Source organism: Cibotium barometz, chromosome 53 (genome assembly GCF_041138505.1).
Source record: "Cibotium barometz isolate CiBa-2024 chromosome 53, ASM4113850v1, whole genome shotgun sequence".
Lineage (NCBI taxonomy): Eukaryota > Viridiplantae > Streptophyta > Polypodiopsida > Cyatheales > Cibotiaceae > Cibotium > Cibotium barometz.
In genome coordinates, this window is record NC_141098.1 from 16973497 (window position 1) to 16999406 (window position 25910).

General features: G+C 45.7%; 1 protein-coding gene across 2 annotated transcripts in view; it reads right to left on the bottom strand.

Annotated features, from left to right (window-relative positions):
- LOC147608367 (Ubiquitin-like superfamily protein) overlaps positions 1-25653 on the bottom strand; it is a 47651-nt gene extending 21998 nt beyond the window's left edge. Inside the window, exons 1-7 of one of the 2 annotated variants that reach the window (XM_086789548.1) lie at positions 25453-25653; positions 14870-14978; positions 14523-14575; positions 7484-7565; positions 7195-7260; positions 6896-6954; positions 6133-6775 (exon numbers count right to left, since the gene is read on the bottom strand). In XM_086789548.1, coding sequence (XP_086645674.1) covers positions 6133-6775; positions 6896-6954; positions 7195-7260; positions 7484-7565; positions 14523-14575; positions 14870-14978; positions 25453-25539 — 1099 coding nt within the window. In that variant the 5' untranslated portion in view covers positions 25540-25653. The remainder of the gene's footprint in view (positions 1-6132; positions 6776-6895; positions 6955-7194; positions 7261-7483; positions 7566-14522; positions 14576-14869; positions 14979-25452) is intronic. The other variant, XM_086789549.1, reaches the window with a different exon arrangement.
- Between the last annotated feature and the right edge of the window lie 257 nt (positions 25654-25910).

Genomic DNA, 25910 nt, shown 5'->3' on the forward strand with positions numbered 1-25910 from the left:
TTGGCTTTCGGACACCACGCCTATACCAGAGAGAGATGACAGAGATTAGAGCTCAGTTTCACAGAGGGTGCGGAGCGACTGGCTCGCTTCAGAGCACACCCAGGCATGTTCTTCAGGGAGCTGTGGACACCCCCTTCACTGATGTATACCATTTTATACCCCCAGTATGGTACAGGATGGAGCTAGCTAGGTTGCATATCATGATTGTATACTCCATGCATATAGCTTTGCATTCTCCTAGTAGTAGAGCTCCATCCCCTGCACACCCAGATTCAGCTTCTTTTTGTTCAGTACTTTTTCATTTTGTTGGGATGACAGAGGATACCCCATACAGGTACTCCGATTTGTCTCATAGGCCGAGTTCGGTCTTTTGGAAGACGTTAATAAAATCTTTCTTTCTCTCTTTCTTTCTTTCTCTCTCGTCGCTAGGGCCCCATCTCTCTCTCAAGCTCTCTGAGTCTCTAGGGCCTACTACCTAGGCTCTCTCGAGTCCCTCCCTCTCTCTCTTTGGAAATGAGGTTTGGACTCCACACGAAAGAAAAAGTATGAGGTCCCTAGTTTGAAAGTATGAAAATTAAAGGAGAGTATGGTGCCATGATTTGTTTCAGGTACTAAAAAAGTACAGGAGGGTATGGTGCCAAGTCTGAAAGTATGGCCCCGGCTCCCCAGTCTGAAAGTATGAAAAGTAAAGAAGAGTATGGCGCCATGATTTGTTTCAGGTACTGAAAATATAAAGGAGGGCTCAAGGTATGGTACCAAGTCTCAAAATATGGCCAAAAGTGTACAAATATCTATTTTCCAAGTGTTTTTTAAGTGGACCGTACCGCAATCGAACTTATTTTTCAAAATTTAAGTGTGCAGTATTGGTACCGTTTTTGAATACATTCGTTTCGTACCTGACATCTATGTTACAATCCCTCCGAGATTCTCATGAAATCGGAGAGCTTTCCTTCCAGCAACTAGAAGTGTTTTCCCACAGTTTCTGAATTAAGTAGCAGCTGCCCCACTCCAGGACAGCTATGAATGTACATTGTTTTTTTATAACGTGACAGTGGTTTCACCAAAAAAAAAGTGTGTGTGTAACTTTTGTTTGGCTGTGGAGGGTAAGATTTGTGGATTCCCTTATATGTCTCATCTCCTTGCAGACTAGAAGCTTGTTCTGCAGTATATTCAGTGGTCGGGTAGACCTCCTGAGACTATTTTGTTCCCGTGATTACGTTTGGAATTGAACAAATACCGTGGCAAGAAAGTGGATCAAAGTGAGACAAGTGGCCTCACAGTTGTCACTTCAGCTATCGTGTGGTTCTCGAGTCTCCACTTGTCATTATAGCCTTCTCTTGCCATTTTAGCTCATGGGAGGCCCAAATCTATAAATTGGAGCCCTCTCTCTTCATTTGGAGGAGGCTCTCTTGCTGCACGCTAGCCTCTACCATGTTCGATGTCTACATTCCCATCAACTACTACTTGTGGAGAGTTCCTTCACTCCCCTCAACATAAGGTTTCTTTATTTCTTTAGCCTCTTGATGGCTGCACTATCCCTGTACTGGCTGATTTATGTACTGATGGAGGTTGTACCGGCTGATTTGAGGGCTGTATGTACTGTGCCAGCCACTGTACCTGCTGTTCCAGCCACTATACTTGCTGTACCAACCATTGTACTTACTGTTCCAACCCTTGTACTTGTTGTACCAGAGATTCTACGAGTAGCCAAGCCCAAGAAAATGGATATCACTGATTTTGTCTGACTTGCCAATGAGGGTTGCCTAAAGCAAATCCCAAATTTGTCCGCGCAGGCGAAGGGGAGGCACGGGTGAAGGAGGCAAGGGCAGTGGGTAGTGCACAGCTTTGCCCAAGGGGGAGGGGGAGGCGACGGGACCGCAAGGGGGGAGCTCCAGCTCTCGCTCGTCAGTACATGGTCTCCTTTCTCTCATGAATGAACAATTGTGGATCCAACTCTATCATCACACATTTTAGCAAAGTGAAGAGCACAACACAAATCTATTGGTTTGTTCTTACGATCCTCATCTTGGTGATCTTTGCCTAATCCATGGTCAAACTTGAGGCACCATACCCTTTGCGGTATGTCAGGGAGAGCGGAAAACAAATCCCTCAGGTCATTCACGCAGGCCCGAAGAGTTCTCCCCTTAAAAGAGAGATCACAAAATTTAGCAAACTTTGTGTAATCATCTTCAGATTGGGCAAAGGTTTCTACACACTTTTGCTTAAAATCTTCCCAATCAATGGAGAGTGAGGCTATCTTGGACTTCCAATCCTGCAACCTTGTGTACACACAAACTCAAGTGTCTTCCCCTTTCCCCCGCCCACCCCCCCCCCCCCCGAAAAGGTGCATAGCACCATAGGAATTTGCTGGAAAGCTAGTTGTGTTTGAAGTTGCTGGTTCGTTTGCACACCAGGTAGGAAATCTGATACGTATACACGAGGATTTGCTCAGGCAACAACAAGGCCGGGGTTGAGGTCGTCCACATTAGTTTGGGCATCCACGGGGTCTTAAACTTTTGTAAATTGGTGGCACATTTGGAGAGCTTGTTGTAGCAAGGCCATCAAGGGCACCTTCACCCCGCCAGCCGAGACCATCCAAAGCATCTAGCTTTGATATCATTCATACCTTCCGTGGACAGTGGGGGAAGCTTCAGGGTGGCTCCAACCCCATGCAAAAGTGCTGCGAGGCCTTCTCGAGGATTTGGCATCACGGTCCTTTTCTCACTAACAATGGTGGTGAGCACACTTGGCACTTAGACTACCAGTGTGGTTGCACCCCCCCCCCCCCCCCCCCGCCCCCCCAAATAGCCTTCCCCCAAAGTGGCCAGCCGGGGGAGAAGAGCATCCTTCCCCCTTTTCAGTTTTATTGATTCTCACTTTGCTATGGAGCTAAGTTTGTACTTAGCCATTATGGCTGTTTTGTTTGGTAACTAATAGAAGGATCTCTTTCCCAGAAAAAAAAAACCTTTGTAAATTGCATTGCTTGCACAGTGAAAGCTTGAGGCAAACTAGAGCCACGTCCTCTCAACGCTTCAATGAAGAAGCCAAGAGGCGGGAAGTGAGGGGTAGTGTGTTATTTATCGGAACCAACAAAAAGCAAACGCAAAAAACTTACTTCGTTTTTTTCGGTTAAAATAGTTTACTTTTGTTTTTTTCACAACAAATAGCTCTATGATGCATTTTCGCTTTTTTCTTACGTTGGAAGTGTTGGAAATAAGTGCACACTAGGTGTACTATTTCTCTAGTCTAGTTTCAGTTCAGTCTTTGTGTCTTGAGTCTAGTGCCATGTGGCACCTCTACATTTATCCCATAAGTGAGTCTACTCAATCTTGTACTTCTCACCTATAAATTGTAGGTGTCACATCAATGAATCTTAAGCTTGTGTCTTGTCTACACTCATCTCAAGGTAACCTTTGGTCTTTCAGTCTTGTTATCATTTCATTTCTAGTTTATTGCTTTCATATTTTTTACATGGTATCAGAGCAAGGTTTGCTCCCCTAGTCTTGCCACTACCCTGCTGCTGCCCGCCATTCTCCCGGAGCTGCTCCCATTTCTACCCCGCCATTTGCTGCGCAAGCCTCTACATCTGCTGCCCCCCCTTTCTATACCTCTTCATCAAGATTGGATCTGCGCAGCTGCTCTGGAAGACGCCGTTCTGCTGCCTATCTGCGCAGATTTCTGTCTGCTATTTTCTGCGTTGTATCTGCCCCGACATCTGCTCCTGCTCCTGGCCCCCGTGCTGCTCCTGAAATTCTGCGCCAACTTCTTCAACAGGCTGCACTTCTCCAGGAGCTGCCCGAGGTTCTGCAACAAATTCTCCACCTCTGCTCGCTCTCCGGTCTCTCTAGGTATCGTGGCCCTGTACTACATCTCTCTCTATTTGCAAAAATCTCTGTTCGCAGCTCTCTCTCTTTCTCTCTCTCTCGGGTTACCCCTGAAAGGGTGGAAGACCTGAGGAAAAAAACCAAAGTGGTATACTTCAATATTTTCAGTTCTATTTTTCTTCAAAATTAATTCAAAACTGAACTCTCTCTTGTAAGGGAATAGACACTGCCCTTGCATCATTAGCAAGAGGTAAGACCTTCCCACATGGCATCTTCTACCCATTCTCTCATGTCTATCGACAAATTCAATGGGTCCAACTTTCATACTTGGCAAATCAAAATCAAGTGCCATCTTATGAAAGAAGGCCTGTGGGATGTTGTTCATCATGCTACTCCCGAAGATTCTGACATTGAGCAAGTTATCACTTATGCTCCCACTGCCAAGAATGACAAAGCCTATGCTATCATCTTGCTCGGTCTTGGAGATGATTACATTCATCACATCTCCGACATACAGTCTGCTTCTCGAGCATGGATCACTTTGGATACCCTGTTTGGACCCCACTCTAAAAACTCTAAGATTGCACTTATGATCTCATTCTTTGATCTATATATGCAGGAGGGAGCTACTATAGCCTCTCATGTCAATTATTTTCGCAGTCTTATGGTTCAGCTTGCATCAGTGAAGTCCCCCATCTCCGAAGATATTGCTATTGCTGTGCTTCTCAAAAGCTTACCTGACACCTATGCTACTCTTGTCACTACCTTCAAGTATCACAATAATCCTACTCTTGAAGGTATCATCAATGCTCTCCAAGAAGAGGAAAGAACAAAACAACAAAAGGTAACTGACACTGCATTTTTAGCAAAGAAAGGAGGTTCTAAGGTAAGAAAGCCTTGCACCCATTGTGGAAAAACTAATCATATGGAGAAGGACTGCTTCAAGGCTCATCCATGCACCATTTGTGGCCGTGATAATCACCGGGAGAAGGACTGCTACTCTAAAACCTCTACATCAGCCCCTGCATTTGCCTCAGCACATGTTGCTGCAGCATCTACAACAGCAGATCTTGCTGTTCATTCCTCACATGATGAGGAATGGGCTTTCTGATTACTTCACCTTTCTTGTCTACCACTTTGACCACCGATGATGTAGGTCAAGGGGTTCTAGTGTCTTACTCATTATGCTTTTTGACCTCTCTCTTGTCCCTACCCAAGAGGCAGAGATTGCCCTTGAGGAGGGGATGTCTTCAAGGTCCATCTGTTTGTCTACAGTCAGTTTTCTGTCTATCTAGTCTTGTCTGTCTGTCTATCTGTTGTCTATCTATCTGTCTATCAATCTGACTGTGTCTTGTTTTAGATCCATCTTGTCCCTATCCTTGTGGACCCATATGAGGATATCACTTGAGGAGGGGTGTCTCAGGATCTTTTGTCTCTCATGTCTTGTCTCTCAGTCTATCAGTCTTTATGTCTGTCTTCTAGTCTTGTCTTTTTGTCTTCCTCCTAGTGTCCACTTAAGGAGGGTGTTGGAAATAAGTGCACACTAGGTGTACTATTTCTCTAGTCTAGTTTCAGTTCAGTCTTTGTGTCTTGAGTCTAGTGCCATGTGGCACCTCTACATTTATCCCATAAGTGAGTCTACTCAATCTTGTACTCACCTATAAATTGTAGGTGTCACATCAATGAATCTTAAGCTTGTGTCTTGTCTACACTCATCTCAAGGTAACCTTTGGTCTTTCAGTCTTGTTATCATTTCATTTCTAGTTTATTGCTTTCATATTTTTTACAGGAAGGAACCAACGGACATAGTGTCGTTCTTGTCCCAGATGTGATATTCTATCACACACTATCGACCACTATATTTGGGATGCAAAGAGCCTATGGCTGGGGCTTGCTTCCACTTTTTTCCACAATCCAAAGAAAAATATTTTCATTAAAATGGGGATTGATTGCAGGGCTCACAGAGTTGTTCTATGAGCTATCAAAGTGCACCATGAGGTAATTCAAAATGCCATTTGACATAGTTGCCTTATTCTCCTCTCAATGCATTCAAATCTCCCTTGTTCATTCACTCTCTTCATCTAGATTCTCGTCAGAGTAATTCACTCTATTTGGAACAAACTACAGGGTCCCTCTACATCCTCTCCCTAAAAGAGGATGGGCTTCATAAAGGGTCCAATCCTTTTATTCCACTCAGAAAAGGCTAAGTCGTAAGACACTATATAATAGTAACATAGAAGTTGGGAACTAGCATAAATGACACTGCATAAATTTCTCATAGTAAATTAATTGACTAGAGAAAAAGTACCTTCTTGGCTGAAAAGATGCCTTGGATAAAGCACGGCAAGAGAATAGCTGTTATTTCCATCAGTCCGATTCTCGTCTACAAACTCTTTCACCACTGCCAAACGATCGTTGGAATTGAAAATCTTGCGTATATTTTCACCATTTGTCAGACGCACTTGCAAGAGAACTGCTTCCACATTCTGTTTATTCTTTGGAACCAATGCCTTAGTGCAGGAAAGTGTCTCATTCATTTCAGACAGTTTTGAAGCATTGCCTTCCATCGAAGAGTTTTGTGCCAAGGTTTCCAAAACTCCTGATGCAGCGGTGCTCTGCAGCGTATTCTTGTCACCTATTGCAGCATCAACTCCAGGTTTTGTATCATCATCTGGAAATTCGGATATTTTGCCCGTGGCCAGCATATGTTCTCGAGCTGATAGAATATGTTCTAGCTGATCAGTATCATCTTCCACAGGCAAGGTATTGTCTATTTGAGCAGCAGATGCACATGGGGTACTGCTGTCATCATACAATGCTGAAGAACCTGCCTCCTCAACATTGGAAGTTCCAGGTTTGTAAGGTACATTCTCGACTTCATCTTCCATTGTCAAAGGAATGGATGAACCTGCACTAGCTGAAGCAAGAGCAGCTACCATGGCAGCAGTATTCTTGCAACAATGAAGACATTGAATTTGAGTCTCATTAGCAATTTAATAACTTTCATTTATGTACTATTTGTTGCAGAACTTTTTATTTATTTATTAACAAAGCTGTGGACTCAAAAGCACCTGCATGGCTAAAGACTGTTCAAGGCTGACAAGAAACTCTGCTGGAGCAATATATCCCCCTGTTGAAATAACCATGTTCTCAAAATACTTACATTAGACGGATTTTACATTCTCTGTGAAGATAAATTAGTTTAAGTAACATTTACTCCAAGCTCATCACATCAGTTTCTGAGAGAGTGAAAGAAAATTTGCATCTTCAAAGAAGAAGCATATTTAGCATTTTGTCGACATCAAATAATATATCTCTACAGTTGCACTATTTCTCCTCTTACATAAACAAAGAAGTTGATCGCACCCACCATGTTTTTTGAGCAGCATGCCTTTGTGACTGATTACAGCTATAGTAGGAATTTCATGGTATGGAACTGTTTTCATTATGTAAAGGAGAAAAAATATCAGAGGTTAAATTTGTAGATCTCACAGATCTTGCAGGGGGTGTGGCAAACGGAAAAACAATCATTTATAGATGACATTCGTGGGTTGTTACGTTTTCTCTTTCTGCACAGCTGAATGACAAAGAGTTAATGCTTTTTCACGATTGATTGTAAAAACTTGATATGCCATTAAAAACACCAGCAAAAAGGATACACATGTCTGCGAAATGAGCAGCATCAGTACTTCCATGCCAAAGATGCAATGTCACAAATTGTTGCAAGAGTGCCTCTTGAACCTGCACCGTAAAAATAAGAGATGCAAATCAAACGGTATGGTTAGAAGAGACTTAAAGACAAAAAAGATACTCACATGCAAATCAAAATTTGGGTAGATTTAAAAAAGAGGGGGAAAGGGAACGCTTCTACTTATTGTATCATATAACAAGACAATAACCTTCACTTAGCATGCATTATGAACATTGTGCAAAACTTAGCTCTAAATTGGTAATCAATACTACGTCCTCATGATGGAGTCCCGAGTATGCCCAAGCTAAGAGCTTACTTAGTCTTTTCTACCACAAGTAGAGAACTTGAAGCATTGTAAACTGTACCTCCAATCAGCAACATTGATGAGGGAAAGCAACCATCCTTCTTACAAATTCAAGGTAAAGAACTTGATAAAAGGTTGGAAGCACTAATACATCCAGACTTGGCAATTGCAAGAGTGGGAAGAAACAAGTTATGGGAAGACAAGTGGCCTGCCTGCATCCTAATGTGTGTTTTTGTGTGTGTGTGTGTGTGAGATAAAGAGAGAGAGAAAGAAAGAAAGAAAGAAAGTTATATTCAACATCTTCAACAAACCCAGTGGGTCTATGAGACCAGAAGTGATACAATAGTGTCCATGTAATCTCATCATGGTACAAAAGAAAACAAAGACTAGAGCTGTGAGCTGGGAATGTCAAATCCAAGCCATATGATACAAAGTGGGACCATCATCATGATACAACCTATGCAGCTAACCCCCTGGTAGGGGAAGGGGGCCATCAAGGGTATCGAGCATGGGGTTAGCCTGTAGAAGACTCTGCAAATTCGCCAGGCGTGGGAAGGTGGCTCTCTGCCTCTCCAAGATCTCCTCGAGCTGGGGCTGATGTCTGTGTTGTTGGCGAGGTCCGGGGAGTCAAGGATGTCGGGCTCGCTGTGCCCGCTCTAGAGCCACACCACAGTGGGGTCTGGTGGAGGGTTGCAAGCACTCCAGATTGTGTGACTTGATGAGGCTATGGGTATGTAATCCATGGCTTATTAGGCGTCCTTTCGTGATCAGAAGAACTAAATGATGGTCGCCTGGGGCCGGGGTGGATGTCTCCCATGGAGTCTCAACTCCCTAATCAGTGAGAGTGGCAATGAAGCTCTAGCAAGAAAATGCCCAGGCACCACTGATATGGGTAATCCATGATCCTACATAAGAGTCCAAACCCCTCTCTAAAGAGACAATGGAGCCTCCCTCAAATCTCATGATATATGGTGCACTTGCATATGAAGTGCTCCTCTAACTCGGCCTCCGCTGGCACATAGTCCATATCCTCTCCTCACGAGGTATCTGAATGGCTCTTCCTATCTCTATCCTCAGGGTGCGATGATACCCACAACTGGCCCACTACAATCCGCCTGCATGTATATGTCAAGAAATCTGGCACTCAATATGAAACCATCCCCTGTAAGCCTCATGAGAGTATCCATGTGGTACTGCTGTTTGAGTGACAGAGAGCGAGAGAAAGAAAGAAAGATATATTAAACGTCTACTAAAGACCCAATGGGCCTATAAGACCAAAGTGACACGATAATGTCCATGGCATATCTCATCATAGAACAGAAAATAAAATAGAAACAAAACAAAACTATCTCATTGGAGTGATACAAAACTATCCGTGGAAATCTCATCATGGAATACCAGGAACATGAAACATGAGAGGAGCATCAGCCCCCATTAGATGGCATACAACTCTCCAAAATATCAAGCATGGGGCTAATGAGTATGGCCGAGAGGTCTCCCTCAGCTACGTCACGTGCAAAGGTAGCTCGATGGCGATGGAGCATCTCCTAGATTTGGAGCTGACGAGGGGAACGTGGCTGATGTCCAGGGGGCTGAGGGCGTCGAGTAAGCAAGAACGTGGAGGCTCGGTCCGAGGTAACTCCTCTCGGGCGAGGTGGGTCCGGAGCACCCCAAGGTGGGTCCACGAGATCTAGTGTTTATGGGTGTCCTCCTCCTCGGTTCGAAAGAAGCTTGGCTGGCTGGTGAGGGAGGTGTCAAGGTGGCTAGGGTCGAGCCTCTCTCAAGAAAGTGTCCTTGTGTCTACTGAGCTCGAGCAGGAAGAGTCCTAGGCAACACCAGTCCGGGAAGTCAATGATCATGTCACCAGCCTAGACATTTCCCAGTATGAAAGGTGTCTGGTGGACTCTAGGATGTCTAAATATTTGGAAAGTACAAGCTTTGGGAATGGGGGATTATCCTGGAATACAGAGGATTAGACTCCTAAAATCTAGGAGGGTTACTATCTTTGTGTTAAAGTGAGTATCTCATGTGGAAATAAAGTCGTAACTAACTAAGTCGGCCATTTCCATTTTGAGGGTATATATACCCATGCCCACTATTGTATCTAATAACCTATTCATTGCTAAAGAAAGCTGTTCGCCAATCTCTCTCTCTCTCTCTCTGCGCCAACTTCTCTCTCTACGTGCGTATGAGTGTGGCTTCCGCATGCACCAATCTGACATGGTATCAGAGCTTCTGGCTCAATGATCCTCAAGCGCAGGTAGGAGCAGTTGAGAACAAGAGCTGCGTTGGCTTGTCTGCTACGATTGCAACTCTTGCAAGGCCGGGGTGCTGCAGAACGTGAAGCACAACTGGCGTCGCGTGGCCATAGTTGAAAGATTTCTATGGTGCCGATCTGTCCTCCATCCAGTCCGTTTGTTGCCGACCCCCGAGCGCCTGCGGCTTTACTTTTTTGACGCCCACCAGCTGGACTAACGCCACCAGCCCTGGCGCGGACCCCGACTGCACCAAGTGGAGCAACGAGGCGAGACAGCCGCTCGTGTGTGCTGTGCTTCGGCTTTGCTGCAGACAAGGCGAGGAGGGGCTCGAGCAGCACTGTGAGGAGCAAAGCGGCCATGCGAGCATATGTGGCGAGGGGCAAGGAGCACTACGTGTCTCACTAATCCCCCACTACAAGTGCAGTTGATCATTGTCATGCCTCTGCTGGTCCAATGCGGCCTTGCAGCCTGGCACACTTTTATTTAACAAGGCACAAAGGGAATTTGTAGGAGCAAGCGATCAAGTGCAGCGTTAAAATTTTGACTGTTACAAGAGGAGGAACGAGAAGTGTGTCGGCTACGGAGAGGAGGTTTGGTTCGACTGAGATCTTGGACGGAGTTTATGAGATGGGTCTCCCGTGTTCAAGCAAGGACGACAAACTGAATGGCGACAACTATGCGCATTGGAATTTGATCATGAGGCTATGGTTTAGCAGAAAAGGCTTATGGGACATTGTTGATGGCTCGGAGGAACGTCCCCGAAGGGATAGCAATCGGTTCACACGTCTTCAGGAGGAGGAGTTTCTCAAATCTCTTGTGGATTGGGATGCTCACAATGCGAAGGCGATGTCGGCGATTGCAGAATCTCTCACCAAGGAAATTTCCCCTGCCATTCAGACTTTAAAGACTGCCAAGGAAATGTGGTCAAAGCTTGCAGGAATGTTTGATCGAGACTCAACAATGCGAGCAGTAACCCTTCTCGGCCAGTTGTTTTCCATCAAGTTTGAAACCGGGACCTCTATGCAGTCACTTCTAATGAAGGCAAAGGTTATCCATGATCAGTTATCGGCTATGAATAGTGCATTAACTAGTACCCAGTTAGCTGCCTTGGTTCTTACGAAGTTGCCTGAGGAGTACGAGATGGTCTCGAGGGCATTACGCTTACAAGTCACGAAGGAAAAGCTGGAATTTGATGATCTCAGCTCTTTTCTCATTGAGGAGGAAGCAGTGCTCATTTCCCAAGGCAAGATTCGGGTTCCGAAGGATGTAGAATCGGCACATGCTGCATCGGAATCTAATAAGAAGTCCAGGAGCCGTTGTTATAAGTGCGGAAAGCGAGGGCATTTGGCTCGGGATTGCAAATCCAAAGCTAAAGCTCAAGGCTCGACGAATGACAAAGGCAAAGGCAAAGCTGACGAGGATGACAGTGACAGTGATTCTAAGAGGGATGCTACGGCGTCTGCCGGTGTGGCGAGGACTTCACTGGCACATACTCCAGCATTCTAGCTTGGTGGATGGATGCTACCACGTGCTTCAGCCAGAGAGAGGCATGTGAGTGGCAGAGAGGGGCAGTCTGTGCTCCCGTTTTGGTGATTTGGACCCGTGTGTCGGAGTTCAAGGCACATGCATCTGGCATGGAACAGCTTGACAAATCTATGGACGTGATGTGTTCGTAGTTCATTGGTAGCAGACTATGGATGGGATGTAGCAGAATTTTGGGCGTCGTGTGTCAACAGTTCAAGGTTCAGAGGATGTTTTTGAACGTGATGTGTTCGTAGTTCAACGAATGGGGGATCATAAATGTGGAGTTGTCTGCAATTCATTATTCTATGTGGCAGCTAAAGCTCAAGATGGCATTTTCTTGAGGAGACAGGTTGTTTGGTGCATTTTCCGAGGTGTATTCGGTATCCGGCCGGTACTGAGGTGTCCATGGTTGCATCTACATCAACTTGGTTTCTTCATCTATGTCCACTATGAGCTACAGAGAGGGTGTTAAAGTGAGTATCTCATGTGGAAATAAAGTCATAACTAACTAAGTCGGCCATTTCCATTTTGAGGGTATATATACCCATGCCCACTATTGTATCTAATAACCTATTCATTGCTAAAGAAAGCTGTTCGCCAATCTCTCTCTCTCTCTCTCTCTGCGCCAACTTCTCTCTCTACGTGCGTATGAGTGTGGCTTCCGCATGCACCAATCTGACACTTTGGACAACCCCAATTAAAATTCTGTTCGCATCATTACATCCGTAAGCTAAGCAAACGGGGGACATGTCAAAGCACATTTGGCAAAAGGTCTACTAGTTGGGATATTTTTAGAGGTGAAGTTTATGGCACGAACCATCTCTTAAATTGGGACATGCGGCAAGACAATTGGAGCCCTCTTTCTTCATTTAGAGGAGGCTCTCTTGCTGCAAACTAGCCACTACCAGCTCATACATTGTGATCAATATTGTTTTTCTGCTGCAGCCACCTCTCCCTGACTATTGGCACCCTTTATGATGGGTTGTACTTGTTGTATCAACCGCACCGGATGCCCTAATTGGCAACGAGTTTAGAGGCCCCAGGCCATGATGTTCTCCCGTATGATCCGCAACAAACGATCAATCCCACATGATATTATCTAGGTAGAGTTTGTTGCAGCCTCGATGGTATTGGGGATGCACTCTTCTAGACAGTCACGTACCTCCATCACATCAGTGACATGCATCCCCACAGGTACCCAAGGCTTGCCTCGGAGTCCTCGAGATAGCTAGCACTCGAGGGCCACCCTGGATGCTCCTCTCATGTTTCATGTTTCATGTATTCCATGATGAGATTTCCATGGACATTTTTATATCACTCCAATGAGATTGTTCTAATTTATTTCATGTTCCATGCCATGGACTGTATCACTTTGTGTCATAGGCCTATTGGGTCTTTGGTAGACACTAAATCTCTCTCTCTCTCTCTCTCTCTCTCTCTCTCTCTCTCTCCTTTTTTTTTTCAAAATGCTTGGTTGATTAGATTACGAAAATGTAATCAAAGCAAAGGTCGCATGACCAGCTATACAAACATGTACATAGAAGGCGTCAAACCGCACCCACTAAAAGGCCACACGAGGCATGTCCACCGTACGAAGAGCATGTAATGCCCTGGTGATAACATGTGCATCGATCAAATAAGAAACTTGCCAAAGCAATAGACCACGAACACACTGGACATGACCTTTCACCCCTGATTGTGAATGAAAGATGAAAGCATTTCGCATGAGCCAATTATGCCAAAGACCCAACCATCGAAAGAAAACAAAGAAAACCTCATGTTGCTGATTGTTCCGCCCGGGCTGATCATGTCCAAATACTCAGTGCCTGAGTGACGAAGTGTGTCCAATCACCATTTGCCACACTGAAGAGATGAACTCCCATATCTGGCGAGCCACCGGGCAAGAAATAAACCTATGCCAACTAGATTCTCGACAAGTCTAACAGAAGAAACAGTTGCCATTCAAAAGTCTCCAACGCCAAAGGATGGTGGCCAAAGGTAGACCCCAAACCATGACTCGCCGAATAAACACTTTGCCCTGAAAAGGAAGCTTGGAATGCCAACCACACAATAGGATGCGCTTCCACCACGATGCCATTTTCTTAACATTCCATACTTTATTAGCTTCTTATGCAAGCAATCTCTTCTCTTGGACCAAAAGATGATATATAACATTAGCGGAAGCCTTCAACAGCATGGTCTTGCGACCCAACACCCAATCATCCTATGCATGCAAAGAATCCATCCTAAGAAGGCGCCCCAGAGACTGCACTTGTTGCTTCTGGCACCAAATACACCTATAACCTCGGGGCACACAAAATCTATGACAAGCACTGCAGAATGAGCCGCCCGGGCAACAAAGTACCAAACATCCTCACAACACCCGGTCTCAGCATACGATTGAATTGCCATCTACAATTATTCTTCTCTGGCCAAGTAATATCACGAGAGGTGGCCAACACCTCTGCAAGCAGGGAGGGAGTTCTCATCTCGAGGGGAATCTGGAGGTCTCTAAGAAGTGAACCGTAACACCTCCTGCCATGATTTAATCAAATGATCCAGCAGAGGAGAAGCAGATACACGCATAGATTGTGAAGCATTTAGAACATCCCACCAAGATGCAACAATCCGGGTCTTCCCATGCACAATACCCACATCCTCCAAAAATCCAATCATGTCTATCTATGGCTAGGAATCAACATACATAGCCTAAAGTAAAGTCCACCTACGGGCAAGAAGGTGTACTCAAACATCCAACAGAGCTGCCCCTCCCAATCTCTTTGGATATGTTTCAAGGCCATTCATGGTCTTTAGGATTGAAGATGGTCTCATATGTCATTCCAGACGTTAATAAAGCTCTCTTTGTGTGTGTGGCTCTACAATCAAACAAAACAGAATTGGCATGTTCCCATAAGACTCACCTTACAATCTTTCCATGTGATTTGATCCAGCTTTTTGCAATCCTCGTTCTCCCCTGCCAATTTGAAACAACTTAAACACCTTGCACGCAACCCAAACTCTGTTCCTCAAAAGGCAAAAATGAGATAAAGAGTGCCTAGTGCCACAAATAGCTAGACTCAGCTTGATGTACATTAGATATTTACAATAGCAAGATATATTGAGAAACAGGGCATTCTAATTCAAACAAATTTTAAAAAACAAAACAGACAAAGGTATGAAAGAAGAAAGAAAAATAATGAAGCATTTGTTGAAATAGTAAATAGCAAAAACATAGTTGTGTAAAGGTATATAACTGCATCATAAATACCTGCAATGTACACAATCAAGGTCTTTTGCTCAGCTTTAGCAACTACAATTGCCTCAGGTATTTGTCCACTGAAGAATATGGAAGACTTTGAAGGTATTCCATTCCCTATCTGCTTAGATATTCATAAATCTTAAAGAGTCAAGACCAAGAAAACAATCAAAGTAAATACAAATTAGAAAAAAGAGGCTATTATACTTCTGAAATATGAAGCAAGGAAATTGAAAGAAAAGGCAATGACCCAAAAGAACCTAAAAGAAAATATCACACTATCAAGCATCCAAAACCATAAACATGTGCATCATTTTTCACAAGGTCAAGACATATGCAATTATCTTTCATGAGATAACCCTCTTTGATCACATATGAGACATGTGCATGACCAGCCATCAAATCAGCCCAAATAGTGGCAAAATCAACATCCGTATGATACAAATCACGCATGGCAGACAAGTCTCCATGAGAAGCAACCGAGATAGCTGCTACATACGGCTTTCATGACAATGCATCTACCACTACATTCTTCTTTCCTGGGGTGTGCAAGATCTGAAAATAAAACATAGAGAGGAAATTGGCCATCCTCATATGCTTCTCTGACAATTTAGTTTGGATAAGAAAATACCTCAAACTCTGGTGATCTGTTTTCACAATGAAATCAGCCCCAAGAAGATATGTTTCCATATAGTAAGTGCATGAATTACAACCAAGAGCTCTTTCTCATAAATGCCAAGCGATAGCTCTGCATCATGCAATCTACGGCTCTCATAAGCCACGGCATGTCCCTCTTGATTTAGGACAGCTCCTATGCAATTTCCAGATGCATCACATTCCACACTAAAAGGCTTTTGCAAATCCGGAATGATCAACACTGGACCATGAGTAGTTGCATCTTTCAATTTGAGGAATGCATCCCTCTCTACATTAGTCCATTTGAATGCGGCCTTCTTCTTTGTCAAATCATGCAAAGGAGAAGCAATCCATGCAAAGTGCCGAATGAACCTGTGGTAGTAAGAGCATAATCCAAGAAAATTACGGATCTCATGCACGGAACTCAATTCGAGCCAATTCCGAATTGCATTAATCTTTGCAAGATCCATCCACACTCCATCTTTGGACACAATATGCCCAAGATAATGTATCTCTAACAAGAAGAACTCACTCTTCTTTGTATTTATGAAGAGTTTATGCTTACGGAGTTCTTAAAAAACAATGGCCAAATGAGCTCTATGCTCTTCTTCGGTCTTCGAGAAGACTAGGATGTCATCAAAGAAGACACCTGTAAATTTCATGTACCCACGGAATATGTGATCCATCATTCTATTTAATGTAGCCGGAGCATTTGTAAGACCAAAAGGCATAACAAGATACTCATAAAGCCCAAATGTTGTCCTGAAAGCAGTTTTGTGTAGCTCCATAATCCACACACATACGAAAGGATCCATCCTTCTTTTGAACCAAGAGGACGGGTGAACAATATAGGAAAGAGCTTGGCTGAACTAAACCCTTCTCAAGAAGCTCATTCACCTGCTTCATGATCTCCTCTTTTTGGGATGCACTTACACAATAGGCTGGCCTAGTAGGTGGTGAGCTACCGGGCACAAGATCAATGCGATGATCTTCCGGTCATAGGGGTGGCAACTCATTTGGTAACTCATCAGGAAAACAATCATTGCACTCTTGCAAGAATTTCAGCCTATCATTACTAAGAGTGTTTACATGTACATTATTTTCCTCAACATGATCCCGTACAAAAATCAAGTACGCAAAAACACTCTTTTTCGTTACTTTCTTAATTTGTACATGAGATACAAGAGGAATGGTATCACCCTCTTCACCAGCATCAATTACATACTCTCGGCCTTTATGCATGAAGGTGATCTTGTTGGTCTTGTAAGCCTTACATGAATCAATACGTGTATGCCAAGGCTTTCCAAGCAATATATCACAGCCATTCAAAGACGCCACAAGAAAATCCTCATGATCCACATAGCCTTGAATGTGTATGCGCAACTTGCCAATAATAGGCATGACCTGCACTTTTCTACCAACAAAGGCATTCCCTACTTCAATTTGAGGACCCATGTCCTCCACTTCAATACTCATGCTGCCAAAGCTCCATCAGGGCCACCGGAGGTGCCAGTCCGCTCCTCAAAGCGAGACTCTACCTGCATAATGGAGGGGAGAACTTCCTCCCAAGTAACTGGAACAGGACGAGGAGAAGCAACCAGAGACTGAAAGTATGCATCAAACCTCTCTGGAAGTTTGGAGAGCAACCGAATAGCCATATCCTCTATGGAGATGTCCTTGCCACAAACAGAAAGCTCGTCCCCGGAGATCTTTCATCTTCGAGATGAAAGCAGTTAAAGATGGAAACGCGGAAACTGATAAGTTCATAAGTTGCTTTTCCAATGCCAAAATCCGACCCGGAGACTTAATCTCATAGAGATCTACAAAAGCCTTCCAAACTTCATGTGCAGCATCTGCTGTACGCACATGAGAGAGAACAGCATCCTGACAGTTCAACATCAGGAAGGAGAAAACACGTCGATCATTCGACTGCCAAATATCAATCTGTGCTTGAGTCACACCACCGGAAGCAAGGGTGGGAGGGGTGGCATTGGCTGGTGTAACAAGCCTATCCCAGAGATCCACGCCACGCAAGGCCGATTTCACCTTCACCTTCCATAGGGTGTAGTTGGAACCATCCAACTTGGCACACTCAGCAAACATATAAAGAGAAGTGGGAGCAGCCATCACAAAAGCTTGGGCTCAATCTCAAGAAATGCACAAACTTTGAAGAGAAAAAGTGTCCTCCACAAGTACCAAGAGTGCCACCAAAGCCTGCAACACCACAGCCCCCTCTGCAAAGGGAAAGGACCACTGGAGAGGAAAACGCAGCAGTGAACAAGTGCTGTCCTGTAGAAAACAGGCCGCCTGCAGTCCAATCTCCAAGTGGGCAATGAAACACTGATCAACAAGAGCCAGACGGCTGAATTGGTGAAGCCAATCTGAAGAAAAAACGACCAGCAGAGTGCTGTCCAGAAAACGCAGCAGCAAAAGCTATGGATCTGGAAGAAAAACGCAGAGGAGAAGGTGCTGAAAACAGGGCTGAATCTGGGGCAGCAGAAAGGTTGCTAAACCGGGAGCGATGATACCATGAAAGAGTGCACAGAGCGGAAGTAGAGTGGCACTAGAATGTGCTGAACAGAGAGTGCAAGAGAGAGAGAGATATGGAGCAAACTATGCTGAATATACTGAACCAAAACAGTCCCAAGCAAGAGCCAGTGTTAGTCTCATAAGTGAGGGAGCAAATATGTACAAGACTGAATGTGAAATGAGAGGCCAACACCCACTATTTATAGTGGGGAAGTGCTGGCCGACTGGAGCTCATAAACAGGCCGACTGGAGCTGTTGGACATGGTCGATTGGAAAAATGCCAGAATGGCTGGGAAAAATCCCAGAAAAATAGTAAAAAAGGGGTGGCCAGCCCACAAGCAAGGGCCATACAAAAGGGGACCAAATGGGCACCATAAAGGGCAGAAACTGGGGATGAAAGTGCTAACACATGGGAGGAGATGATACTGATTCTTAGGGGATAGGAGCCTTGGCATCTCCCAGAGTTTGGGCGTAGTCCTAGGAGTCTTAGCTTCTCTCAATCGGATAGGCGGAGCACTGGTCCCAACCTCTCTCGGCTGGACCAGTTTTATGTCGACGAGTGGGCTTGCAGCCGTGGAGGCATGGTTGGTATTCTGGCAGGCACTACATTTTCAGATCATGCCCCAATTATTATGTCCCTAGAGGACCCATGGAGGCGAGCTCCAGGTTTTTAGACAGCCTCATTCAGGACCCCGAGATTTGTAGCCGGATTGAGCAGATATGGGTAAGACTGGATTTTTCCTCAGGCTCTCCAGCATGCACTTTGGATGATGGCCTTGGGGAGATCAGTATTTTCTTACAGGAGGCAGCCCAGAGTAGATTGGAGGGATTTCAAGAGCAGGAGAGGAGTTTGAGGAGGGGCTTAGCCTCTTTACAGCGTCTTCAAGAGAGTTCCCCAAACAACCTATGGATTGAGAGTCAGATCGCTACTGCCCGCACAGAGATTAAGTCCATTGAGGAGAGGAGGGTGGAGTATAGATACCATGCCAGGGCTTCATTCTGGACTCAAGCCGGTGACAGAGTTACTGGAGACTTCTTTGAGATAGCCGGCCAACACAGGAGGAGAGACGATATTCGTAGGCTACGTGGCCAGGATGGAGCTATTGTTTCTGATCACCCGCATGTGAGCCATCGCCACGGATTTCTTCCGATCTCTTCTCACTGGTGCCCCATTATCCCCCCAGGTGATGGATGCGCGCGAGAGAGTCTAGACTCTAGAGGCACACGAGGGAGGTGGTTCCCCCCTCCCTTCGGTCTTTCTTATTCACCCCTTTCACTTCAAAGGAGCTGGAGGAGGCGGTGAAGGCATTACCCAGGGGCGGATGGGCTTCCTGTTTCTTTCTTTCTTCGACATTGGGACCTCATGGAAGGTGGCCTTCACGCTGCCTTGAATGAGATTATGCTCACAGGTGCCATGCCAGAGAGGCTCACAGAGGACTTCATACATTTGATCCCCAAGGAGGGTGGTGATAGATTGGAGATCCGACAATGGAGACCCATCACCCTTCTAGGGACACCGGACAGCCTATAAGATTTTGGCCAAGGTCACCTGCAGGCGACTTCAGCCTTCTCTCCACTACAGTACCCGCCAGGTTAGGCAGCCTCCTATCACCGGAGATATACCTTCTGTAGAGAGACCGATGGAGTATACACCAAAGAGATCTACAGCTTGTTGAGTGCAGAGGATCCACAGAGGCCATTAGCAAAGCTCGCACAGATCCTGACAAAGGCTTTACATACAGCTGCAGCGATGGCCTTCCCACACACGCAGCCCACAGTACGACCACGTCCTGGGAGCATGCCCCAGAATAGTTGGTATGATGATGACTGTAGGGAGCTCAGAGCCCGGCTACAGAGAGAGGTAGCCACAAGTGTTACTACATATAGATAGTCACGCATCATCTTCGATCCCTCATTCGGCGGAAGAAGAGAGCATTCTTAGCTCGGCTGGAGAGAGACATCTATCAGTTGTTTTTGAGTCAGGATTCTGGGGAGGCCTGGAGATTGCTTAGAGAGCACCCCCCGCCTCTGGCCATTACCTCTCCAGATACATGGGGCAAGTATGCAGCCTCCCTCTACACAGTACCATGGCAGCCACCACTACCAAACACTCCAGAGCCTTGTCCACCCACCATCAACAGATTGCATACAGGGAGGGCACAGGATCATGAGGGCATTGTAGCCGAGCATTTCATACATGCTAGAGATATGATTGTAGACTCGCTAGCTCTCATGTTTAATAGAGCCATGTGTGAGGGGTTTCCTCGGACTTGGAGTACTTCCACGATTGTGCCGGTACTCAAGTCTGGAGATCCGAGCCTGCCGACTAACTACCGCACCATTATGATTGGTCACCCGCTGGCCAAGCTATATGCCTCTATTCTTGAGCAAGAGTTGAGCAGATGGGCAGAGAGACAAGGGGTCCGAGCTCAGGGATAGGCCGGTTTCAGGAGGAGATTCTCTACTTTGGATCATATCTTTACCCTCAGGGCTATCATTGAGGAGGGCAGAGCACATGGGAGGAGGATCTACTGTGGCTTTGTGGATTTCCACAAGGCCTTTGACACAGTGCCCAGAGCTAGACTGATGCGCAGGCTGCAAGACTTGGGGGTTCCATGTGAGCTCATTTGGAGTATTATGGCACTTTATGAGACAGTAGTTGGGCAGGTGCGGACTTTAGAGAGTCTCTCCCAGCCAGTACACTCCACTATAGGGGTGAAACACGGCTGCCTGCTCTCTCCGACTCTATTTGGACTATACATTGATGAGATCTCTGAATATATTGGGACACAAGGGGACAGAGGAGCCCAGTTGGCTAGCACTTGGATACCCCTGCTCTTATATGCTGATGATATTGTGCTTATAGCAGACTCACCAGAGGGTATCAGAGGCACTTGGATACTTTACATGCTTATGCACAGGACAGTGGGCTCTCAGTTAACCTTGGTAAGACCAAAGTTATGGTGTTTAACACTACAGCTCAGTGGGTTTGGAGATCAGCGCGCCTATTTTCACATATGGGCAGGAGACAATGGAGTATGTTGACTCATACACATATCTTGGAGTGGTGTTCACTGGGCCCACATTTTCCATGAGGGGGGCAGCAGAGGCCAGATTGACTAGAGGATATGCAGCACTAGGAGGTCTAGAGAGGATGTGCTCACAGGTACAGTTTCAGGACCCACGCACTAAGCTGTGGCTTTTTGACACGCTGGTCACATCGGTTATGCTATATGGAGTACAGATCTGGGGGCCTAGCCTAGATCGTCACAGTCGATTAGGACGCACATACGATGGATGGAGATCGATGGAGAGACCACTTGTGTCCATGATCTCCAGGATGATTCAGGCTAAGGCCTCGGTACCCCATGAGATTATTAGAGCCGAGATGGGAGCACCACCGATCGTAGTCGAGGCTCTTGCCAGATCAGTGTCCTTCATTCATAGCACCTGGGAGCTTCCCCGACACCGGTATGCACGACTTGCTTTAGAGTCCTCTCATCAGCTAGCCATGGAGGGAGACACTTCATGTTGGTATGCGCAGATAGCATCCTGGTTTGACCTCCACGGTTTCAGTTTAGACAGACTTCCACCCTTCCAGTACTCTCTGGAGGCACTCTCTCTCACCTTGACACATTCTGAGATTAGTAGAGTCATCAGACAGGACCTCATTCAGTTGGACACTAGGAGGACATGGCTAGAGCCCTCACAAGAGTTGGGGACGAAGATGGCTTTCTATAGAGACCATCTTCTCCGCACCACTGAGGATGGCTTTATACTTAGACCGAGCTACATGGATACCCATCTGTCTCATGGATTGAGGTGCGCCATTGGGCACATCCGCACCTCTTCACATCAGTTAGAGATAGAGACAGGCAGATTTAGAGGAATACCTCCAGGAGACAGGATTTGTCAGATTTGTTGGATAGAGCCAGAGACGGAGGAGCACTACATCTAACACTGCACAGCATATTATGAGATTCAAGGGCGCTACCATTGCCTTTTCAGAGAGGGATTTGGACCACTGGCTAGAGTCATGGACTATTGTGATCAGCGATGCTTGGGTTTTTATCTCCTGGAGATCCGCAGGCTGAGGCTCAGAGAGTCCATTATTAGGAGCATACGCCCGACTGGCAGGGAGTCCACACAGAGACAGATTATTGACTTCTTTAGAGGGACTACCCGGGAGGACACACAACCGACAGCCCAGCAGTGGGCACCCCGTGGGACTCTAGTTGAGAGAGCTATCTAGTTGGGCAGATCCAGACGCCCGAGGGTTTGCGGATCCTCGCATCGGAGACGGTGCCTACACTGGAGGATTCAGAGCATCATTGCGAGGCATCGAGCTCGTCCGACCAGGCATCTCACTATGGCAGATATCCAGGCCTCCGGCAGAGACCCATGCTAGAGCTCCTAGGATGATTACGACTCCAGCCATATACTGTTGTACTCATTGTCACTTTTGTACTCCCCCATATTCATGTATTCAGGTATCCATGTACTCATGTACCCCATTTTGACTAGTAGCATTAGCTTCCCCCCTACAGATGTATTGTGGGGCTATCTCTTTTCTTTTCCATAGTGTATCAGATGTCACATGGTTGTAACTTTGGTCTCATAGGTCACTTTGGCCTTTTGAAGACGTTAATATAACATTTCATTTCATTTCTCCCAGACTTGATCCACGACACTCAAACTGGTTTTGTTCAGGACCACATCATTCTGGACAACATCTGTACCTTCTAGGAGGCGACAGCTTCGACCAAGATGCGATAGCAAGACCTCTTTGTGCTTCTCCTAGACTTTGAGAAAGCTTATGACAAGGTGGATTGGAGCTTTCTGGAGGGCACTATGAGCCAGATGAGATTCCCCATGGAGTGGATTTGTGGAGTCTCAGGACTTTATTCAGCATCTCATAGCCAGGTATCCCCTCTTTCCCGCTCGGATCAACAGGGCTGTTCTTTGGCACCGTATCTCTTTATATTTGTCGCCGAGGCCATGAGTAGTTTTCTCTCCGCCCAAGAGACCGGACTTCAGGGATTGCGCCTTCCCCTCCGCACGCAGGAGGAGCTGCTAGACTCAGAGTTGGCAGACGACACAGCAGCCTACCTTGCTGGAGATGTTGGGAATCTCCAAAGATTCGTGGAGGCGATAGAGATTTTTTGCAGTGCATCAACAGCACAGATCAACTGGCACAAGTTGTGTGGTTTTTGGGTAGGTTCAGCACCCACCCCGACTTGGCAACCAGTTGAGGCTTTCCAGTGGATCCCGAGGGGCACTCCAGTCCGATACCTCAGTTGCCAAGTTGGCATTGATATCTCTCTAGAATGAAGCACGCTCCGCTTCTTCTAAGTATTCGGAAGAAGCTTTATATTGGAGCTCGGCAAGGCTATCCCTAGCAGGTAGAGTGGTGGTGGCGAGCCAGGTACTGCTTGCCACCATGTGGTACATCAGCCAGGACCAAGGTGGCATGGAGAGTGATCATTCAGCCACGTAGCATAGGGGGGCTTGGCCTCATCGATCCAGCTATACAGAGCCGTGCCCTATGGGCAAGTTGATTGTCAGAGGACTCCTACCAAGTGGTGAGCCTTGGAAGGATCCTCTTCGCCCGGATTTCAGCCCGCACTCCGAGCCTTGGAGGCCCGTGGCCGCAGAGTACTACATGGATGCCCTATATGCTGTTTATATGCTTCTAATGCAAGACCTAAGCTATGACTGACTGCTACATGCACTTTATCTAATGAATTCTCCAAGTGGGTTAAGAGGACTGACATCTATGGCTTGGAGACCTCCGTAGCTCATGCCTAACTATCCCTGGACTGGACTGAGGGCTCACAATGGGGTCACGGCATACAACAAATATTCCTAGAAAAAGGTATTACTACTATACAAATGTTGCACTGATGTTCATGCCACTGTGTCAATGCAAGGTGCACGTGACAATGGAGGCCTATTAGTGGGGAAGATCCATACCCTTGCAGGTAGAAGCTGCCTTTGTGTATATTACATGGTTTTATGGGCATTCTATCTTGCTCAATACTTGGATGGATTGCAAAAAGGAGAAAGAAAGACCCTCAAAGCTTGTACATGATGATCTTTCTTTCAAGAATAAAATACTCCGAAGGGGGGGTCGGCCGCAACATGGAGTCATGTGCACAATTTTCATTTTCATCATTGTGGATATGTTTTATTGCTGTGGTGCTATTTATAAATGTTTCATCTTGTTGATGGTCAAGAAGTGTTGCATGCCCACCCACGCTTTCCGGACGAGTTATAGCAGCACCTTCTTTCACCCCGGATGTAAATCAATAAGATTTCTATATCTATATTAGTTGTATCCGAAAACCTCTCGAGTGACTCTATCAAATTAGTCTGTTGCTTCAAACGTATCTAACCTCTTCCAAACCGTGATATGAATTTGTGTCTAATACTTACCCAATGATAGTAAAAACTATGAGTTGTAGGAACTAGTCTAGTGTCACAACACTCGACCTCGATCGATTCTTTGAAGAAGAATCGATCGAATAATTCGTTTATTCAGTGGATTGTCATAATTGGAGTGATATCTATCTATAGATAGTGTCCTTTTGGGGGGGGGTGGAGATTGTGGACAGATCCACCCGTCTATTGGTCAGCCTGCTTCACGACCACCATAATTGGGAAAAAATCCCCTTCTTTCCTTATTTAGAGGGCTGGCAAAGGGCTGCCCAAATGTGGCAACTCCCTCCTCTGTTCATGGTGTCCATGCTGACTGTTGCCCTTTCTTCTGCTGTGCAGACATTCCAAGCATGTCTCTCTCATCAGAGAAAAGTAAACCTATACACTACCCCTGTGCATCCCTATGCTCACCTTCACTAAACCCCAACCTGGTCTGCCCCAAAACATATGCACTCTTGTCTAGTGATGATGCATGTGACAGGATGACAAGGCACACATCACTCTTCTAAGAGTGTCATAATAACCATGATTCTACTCATCCTTCAAAATATCGAGTTAAGATCCCCCCCCCCCCCCCCCCCCAAAAAAAAAAAAATCGTTTGGAGGAATTGATCCATTTATGCTGATGCGTGGCATCGGGGGAAGGCCCCATATTGAACTGAAACAATTTGGAACTATATCAATCTTGCCCGGCAGAACCCAGGTGACTATGTGATCGAAACAAAAATCAATTTTGGAACGAGGATTTAGAGCTATGGTCGAGGGCGTAGTGTACGTAGGAGCAACGTCCCGTGGATTAATTCACACAGTGCGTCGCTGAGTGGAGTAGAACAGTCGTCTCCGATCGAATCAAGAGGATCTATGCGGGTCAACAGCACAGGTGCCTCTGACCTGCATGTGGTGCTTGTATGGCGCGATCGCGTGCGTGGGAAAAGAGAGAGAAAGCTCCTGCGAGAGGCTGGAAGAAGCTTAAGAATTAAAAAACAACTCACCCTAGTATGCAACTCGTCGCTGCCTTCCTCCACCATGCTCCGGAGGCTATCTTCTCTTCCTCCTCCTTGCTGTGGGGCATCCGCCATTCTCCACGGCACTGCAGGTTCTGTGACGATAATTGTCTTTCGTAGACGTGGTAGCTGGAGAAATTAGAATCGTAAAATTATTGGCTTTTTGTTAGCGCAAAGTACTTTCAAAAATCATAATTTTTAACCAAATACAAGTCGTACATATAAACATTGTAAAAGACCACTACACTAGAGTAAGCTTTAACGTAACAATATCACAAGGGAATACCCTATTAGCTTTTTTTGTCGTGGATACCTATTTAGCTCTTTTGTTATTGATTAATGCTCACTAGCCTCGGCATTAATTAATTAATACAAAATCTTTGTTTCACTAAGGTTATTACAAAGTAACTTAAACCTCTAAGGTTATTACAAAATAATTGAAACTT